At 51.7% G+C, this 6599-nt stretch overlaps 3 protein-coding genes across 3 annotated transcripts; 2 read left to right on the plus strand and 1 right to left on the minus strand.

Moving 5' to 3' along the window:
• The first annotated feature begins 3442 nt into the window (after positions 1 to 3442).
• On the plus strand, positions 3443 to 3754 carry LOC141161026 (histone H4). The gene has a single exon (XM_073645815.1). The coding sequence runs from the start codon at positions 3443 to 3445 to the stop codon at positions 3752 to 3754; it is 312 nt and encodes a 103-aa protein (XP_073501916.1).
• Positions 3755 to 4901: 1147 nt separating this feature from the next.
• Positions 4902 to 5294, minus strand: LOC141161027 (histone H2A type 1-like). Its single transcript, XM_073645816.1, has one exon. The coding sequence runs from the start codon at positions 5292 to 5294 to the stop codon at positions 4902 to 4904; it is 393 nt and encodes a 130-aa protein (XP_073501917.1).
• A 298-nt stretch (positions 5295 to 5592) lies between these two features.
• LOC141161028 (histone H2B 1.1-like) lies at positions 5593 to 6025 on the plus strand. The gene has a single exon (XM_073645818.1). The coding sequence runs from the start codon at positions 5627 to 5629 to the stop codon at positions 6005 to 6007; it is 381 nt and encodes a 126-aa protein (XP_073501919.1). The 5' UTR covers positions 5593 to 5626; the 3' UTR covers positions 6008 to 6025.
• The last annotated feature ends 574 nt before the right edge of the window (positions 6026 to 6599 follow it).

A 6599-nucleotide genomic window follows, 5' to 3' on the forward strand; every position in this document is an offset into this window, starting at 1 on the left:
TCAACTGTATGTTGACAGATATATACTGTACACATAGCTCCCAACCGTCCTGTTTTCGGTGGGACTGTCCCGCTTTGAGGGCTCAGTCCCGCATCCCGTCACGGCTCAGCTGTTCTCCCGGCTGTGGAGGGTGGTGTTGCGGTGGTGGAGCAGCGGGCACAGGTAGTAGACAGCAGCCACAACTACCACGTGTGCCCCCTGCTAAACATAATGAATATTCACTCTTCTCCATGTCTATGGGAGTGGAGAGGAGTGAATATTCATTCTCTTTAGTAGCGGTCACAGAGGATCGCGGAGTCGCAGCAGGAGCTGCGCTCGTGCTGAAAGTGCGCACTATTAAGGAGAGTGACTATTCACTCCTGTCCACGCCCATAGTCCCAGCGTGGAGAGGAGTGAATATCCCCGCAACTCACCTTGGCATCTAATAGAGCATGGCAGTGATGTCATGCGCTGCTCAGATACTGAGATCAGCTACTGACACACAGGACACAGCGCTGGAGCAGAGGGGAGAAAGGAAGGAGCGTAGAAGCGTTTATTTTTTTCATGTGTGCAGTGATGGGGGGCCATGCACACTAGGATTGTGGGGCCATACATACCAGGATAGGGGATTAGGGGGCCATGCACACCAGGATTGGGGATGAGGTGACCATGCATACCAGGAATGGGGATGAGGGGGCCATGCACACCAGGATTGGGGATGAGGGGGCCATGCATACCAGGATTGGGGATGAGGGGACCATGCATACCAGGATTGAGGAAGAGGGGTCCACGCACACCAGGATTGGGGAGGAGGGGGTAATGCATACCAGGATTGGGGAGGAGTGGGCCATGCATACCAGGATGGGAAGGAGGGGACTATGCATACCAGGATTGGGGATAAGGGGGCCATGTATACCAGAATTGGGGAGGAGGGGGCCATGCATACAAGGATTGGGGAGGAGGGGGCCATGCATACCAGGATTGGGGAGGAGGGGGCCATGCATACAAGGATTGGGGAGGAGGGGGCCATGCAAACCAGGATTGGGAAGAGGGGGCCATGCATACCAGGATGGTTGTGATGGGGCCATGCATGCCTTGAATGGGGATGAGTGGGCCATGCATACCAGGATGGGGATGAGTGGGGCAAGCATACCAGGATTGGGAGGAGGGGGCCATGCATACCAGGATTGGGGTGGAGGGGGCCATGTATACCAGGAATGGGGATCAGTGGGCCATCCATACCAGTAATGGGGATGAGGGCCGTCTGCTGAATGCCCCTCATTACCAGCTCCCCTTTGACAACTCCTCCTGCCAGGGGAGAAAGAAATCACCATCATGCCCAAAGACATCCAGCTGGCCCGCCGGATCCGTGGGGAGAGAGCTTAGATCCGTCCTACACGTCTGACTATAACACAAAGGCTCTTTTCAGAGCCACCAAATCCTCCATAATAACGAGCTGATCCCTCACATCTGCTTCATATTCTGCTGAGTGTTCACTTGTGCTCAGTAACATCAGGGGCGCTCAGTTCTCTTCTCAGTCCGCTATTGGTATCTGGGGGGATTATTCCCTCCAATGCAGTTATAAGGGTGTGTAGAAATGATCTGATAACTACACGAAGTACATTCTACTCATTCAACCACTTAATATTCGTATCCCCACTAGTTTTCGCACCGATCCTGCCGCACATCCAATAATATCAGCTTTATATAATGTATTAGGAGCCTGGACTGTGTTTTGAAGGAATAAATGCGCAGATTTCTTGGTGTATATGATGCGATCATTATAGGACGTCCATTATCCAGCGCTATCTCCTGTGAACACTCGCTGACTCCTATCAGCCGCACGGGTCTGATCCTGAAAACGCTTCAGGATTAAGAGACTAATATCCTCTGCAGCTCTGTAGTAGGTTTATCTAGATAATATTAACCGACATTTTATAAAATCCCCGCCTCCTTCTTTCAAAGTTCTCTGTAAACTGCAGTATCTCGTTTCTTTATATTCCCGGCACTCGGAATATTGCTGGTGTGATGGAGTCACCATTGTTAGAATCAGTTCTGCACTTTGTGTTATAGAAAGCGGATACTGTTCCCTCGATCCTGGAAATGATAGAAATTCCTGTATGGAACCAAGAGACCATTGATCGCTCAACACAAGCAAATTTCCTGATATCCGACCGTCCTGAAACCACGTGATCCAGAAGGACAAAGAACAGAAAAAGCCATCAGCCCCTGAGCGGGAACTTCCTATTCGGTAACTATTAACATTAGCTCCTCCCCTTCCTCTGCTGATTGGCTGAACACAGGACGTTAGGGAGTTTGAATTTCCCGCTCCTTGTAGTTTCCGCAGCTTCTACATGTAATTGTGTTACTACTTCTGCTGTGAAGAGAAGTGTCCGGTCTATAGATAAACTCCACTGACCACATTCATGTAATCACCTTCCAGATCACAGTGTATTCTCCATTGGATATGGGACCACTGGAATGAGAATCAATCAGCTGCTCAGTGATTTTGTTATTTATACTGTTCCTTTTTTATTTGCTCAATCTGAGCTGTTGTCATTATCTTCTACAGGAAGATAACAAATGTTCTCTAAGTGCAAATCCTCAAATGAAGAAACAAGTGATATCTGAGTTTTATGATCTTTGTCAATTACAATACAAGTGTTATTAGGAGAAAGTAAATATTGTCATTTCTGATGAGCGGAAAATCCCAGTGGTGGCAAAATATTAAGTATCTGAGCAGTGCTGCTGACCGCGGCTTCCTCCCTGCACTGTCCTTAGAAGAGGCAATAATCCTGGCTGCCACAATCCTCCTCTGATCGTGTCCAGGCATGGTCACATGCTGCTGCTCCTGGCAAATCACCGCACCCCAAGAGCAATTCTATCAGAAGTGACAAGCCCGTTTTGGAAACGTCACAGAGCTCAGTCAGGATCCTATAGATTAGTCACCGGGAGCAGCCAGAATGTCACATGTATTAATACATGTAGATTGTACAGAATGAAGCCATGGCAAGGGATGATGAGGGGAGTAGTAAGATGCGGAAATGACCATGGAGATGTGAATAGCATGGTAGGAATATGCTGGTATGATGGAAGTGGGGGTTAATCACTGTCAGTGCCGCTATCTGTATATTCAGCAGTGATCTGATGCTTCTACTCAGCTTCATCTCACTTGCAGGAGGTTGGTGTCGTGTCTGCCCTTTTATTTATGGACTGTATCTGACACATTTCTCATCGCAGGGAAAAGATATATTAGACGCTGCGGAAACTGCACAATGAGCGGGAAATTCAAACTCCCCAACAGTTCAGTGTTCAGCCAATCAGCAGAGGAAGGAGGAGCTAATGTAGATTCTGTAAGACCCGCCCGGGAGTCGCGTCATCTCACTCTCTCTGGTCCACCTATACGCTATATAAAGGAGGAATCAGTGAAGTTTCAGCATTGATTTCTGATCTCTAAGGGAAGATGTCTGGTCGCGGTAAAGGAGGGAAAGGTCTCGGGAAGGGCGGTGCCAAGCGGCACAGGAAGGTGCTCCGTGATAACATCCAGGGCATCACCAAGCCTGCCATCCGCCGTCTCGCTCGCAGAGGAGGCGTCAAGCGCATCTCCGGCCTCATCTATGAAGAGACTCGCGGTGTCCTGAAAGTCTTCCTGGAGAACGTGATCCGTGACGCCGTCACCTACACCGAGCACGCCAAGAGGAAGACCGTCACCGCTATGGACGTGGTGTACGCGCTCAAGCGCCAGGGCCGCACTCTCTACGGCTTCGGAGGTTAATTGTATTCTCTGCTCCATCCTGACAACCCAAAGGCTCTTTTCAGAGCCACCACATCTTCTAAGTGAGAGGCTACAATCTCCTGTTGCTGTGCCGGGAGCTGATCTCTACTGTGCACTGGTGATCTCTGTATTCTGGCTGGTAGATCGCTCAGGTGTCCGGTTTGGGTGATGTGATGTGTCTTCTTATGGATCTATAACAAATATTACACACGGTGGATGCGGGGGAGTGGTGATACATATAGCTCTGTGCACACAGCTCATACCCTGCTGTGATGCGATTATTACAGAACAGAAATCCAAGTCTTGCCATGAGATGAATGTGTTGATTCTGCTACATGATATTTTTTCAGATCAGTGTAGGATGCAGCGAATATTCACTGCATGAGGCAGCTGGATAGATGGCCGCCCTGTGTACCCGGTATGTAGACTCCAATGTGATGACCGCTGATCTGTTTAGCCAATGAGTAGTAACCAGATATAGGGGTTTCCTCCTTCGTTTAACTCCTTAGTGGCCGTGTGTCTGCTGATCACACACATGATTTACTCAAGCGGCTCCTTCCCCCACTACAGACCCGCAGCGCTCACATCAGGCTCCTGGTAGAACATGAGACTTGTCTTAGTCTGTGGTGGGATCGGAACCGACACCACAGGGAATCCGCAAAGAATAATACGCGGGTGAGTGAGGAGCCTCCTGCACGTGTAGATGGAGCGGAGAAGCATCAGATCACTGCTGAATATACAGATAACGGCACTGATTGGAATTAACCCCCTCTCCCCCTACATGAGGATTGTGTGGAGCGCAGAAAACCCAAGCAAAGTAATCGTCCAATTTATAGGTTTTGTGGAATAAAAAACATAATGACTGGACTCCATGCTTAATCTTCCCCTACGCAAATATTTACCAGTCATCCCTTGTACACTGCTGAATATACTAGATCACTGCACCATCACCACACCAGTAACATGTAGCAGGATCTACCTGTGCATTTAATGCTTCTACTCTATAGTAAACAATGTATCGTGTAGTTCTATCTGACGCTGCAGGCGATGGGTCGCTTATCCACCAGCGGTGCCGGCTCTGATGAGGAGGATGTGGTGGCTCTTAGAAGAGCCTTTGGTTGTTCGGACAGATGTGGAGGAGCGGCGCTCACTTGCTCTTGCTCGCCTTGCTGCTCTCGGTCTTCTTGGGCAGCAGCACGGCCTGGATGTTGGGCAGGACGCCTCCCTGGGCAATGGTCACCCCACCCAGCAGCCTGTTGAGCTCCTCGTCATTGCGCACCGCCAGCTGCAGGTGACGGGGGATGATGCGGGTCTTCTTGTTGTCCCGGGCGGCATTGCCGGCCAATTCCAGGATCTCAGCAGTCAGATACTCCAGCACAGCGGCCAGATAGACCGGAGCGCCGGCGCCGACTCTCTCGGCATAATTGCCCTTGCGGAGAAGCCTGTGCACACGGCCGACTGGGAACTGGAGTCCTGCCCGGGATGAGCGGGTCTTTGCCTTAGCACGGACTTTGCCTCCTTGTTTGCCGCGTCCAGACATCGCTGTAATCTTCTCCAAATAGTCAAAAGCAAAGACAGAAGTGAACTCTAGAATAATGCCCCTTCTGGCTCCTCAGTCGCTTTTTATCCGCTGCTGCCCCGACCTCCTACCTTATCATTGGATGGATCTGAAGCCGCCAATGGAGAGCAGACGTGTGGAAACACCAATAAGACTCAGCGGGCGAAGCTTACACAGGTCACATGACTTTCTTAGCCAGTAGGAGAGGAGCAGGCAGCAGTGCTCATTTGCATGTGTGGCTATAAATACCGCTGCGCTGCAGGAGCAGGAACATTGTTCTCTCTTCTCGGAGTTGTGATCGTTGTATACTCACCATGCCTGATCCCGCCAAGTCTGCGCCAGCGCCCAAGAAGGGCTCCAAGAAAGCCGTCACTAAGACTCAGAAGAAGGACGGCAAGAAACGTAGGAAGAGCAGGAAGGAGAGTTACGCCATCTACGTGTACAAGGTGCTGAAGCAGGTCCACCCCGACACCGGCATCTCCTCCAAGGCCATGGGCATCATGAACTCCTTCGTCAACGACATCTTCGAGCGCATCGCAGGGGAATCCTCCCGCCTGGCTCACTACAACAAGCGCTCCACCATCACCTCCCGGGAGATCCAGACCGCCGTGCGCCTGCTGCTGCCCGGAGAGCTGGCCAAGCACGCCGTGTCCGAGGGCACCAAGGCCGTCACCAAGTACACCAGCGCCAAGTGATCTGCTCCGTCTGCTGCTCCGCCATCACCCCAAAGGCTCTTCTAAGAGCCACCACCCCGTCTACATCAGAGCTGTGGCTGCTCCTGTGTCCTCTCCCGTCTACATCAGAGCTGTGGCTGCTCCTGTGTCCTCTCCCGTCTACATCAGAGCTGTGGCTGCTCCTGTGTCCTCTCCCGTCTACATCGGAGCTGTGGCTGCTCCTGTGTCCTCTCCCGTCTACATCAGAGCTGTGGCTGCTCCTGTGTCCTCTCCCGTCTACATCAGAGCTGTGGCTGCTCCTGTGTCCTCTCCCGTCTACATCGGAGCTGTGGCTGCTCCTGTGTCCTCTCCCGTCTACATCGGAGCTGTGGCTGCTCCTGTGTCCTCTGCCGTCTACATCAGAGCTGTGGCTGCTCCTGTGTCCTCTCCCGTCTACATCGGAGCTGTGGCTGCTCCTGTGTCCTCTCCCATCTACATCAGAGCTGTGGCTGCTCCTGTGTCCTCTCCCGTCTACATCGGAGCTGTGGCTGCTCCTGTGTCCTCTCCCGTCTCCATCAGAGCTGTGGCTGCTCCTGTGTCCTCTCCCGTCTACATCAGGGCTGTGGCTGCTCCT

This window comes from Phyllobates terribilis, unplaced genomic scaffold (genome assembly GCF_046119375.1).
Source record: "Phyllobates terribilis strain yellow unplaced genomic scaffold, ASM4611937v1 Scaffold_9__5_contigs__length_417890890, whole genome shotgun sequence".
Lineage (NCBI taxonomy): Eukaryota > Metazoa > Chordata > Amphibia > Anura > Dendrobatidae > Phyllobates > Phyllobates terribilis.

What these genes read in the sequence shown, in the direction of transcription:
- LOC141161026 (XM_073645815.1), top strand. Translation starts at nt 3,443, where the DNA reads ATGTCTGGTCGCGGTAAAGGAGGGAAAGGTCTCGGGAAGGGCGGTGCC.
- LOC141161027 (XM_073645816.1), bottom strand. Translation starts at nt 5,294, where the DNA reads ATGTCTGGACGCGGCAAACAAGGAGGCAAAGTCCGTGCTAAGGCAAAG.
- LOC141161028 (XM_073645818.1), top strand. Translation starts at nt 5,627, where the DNA reads ATGCCTGATCCCGCCAAGTCTGCGCCAGCGCCCAAGAAGGGCTCCAAG.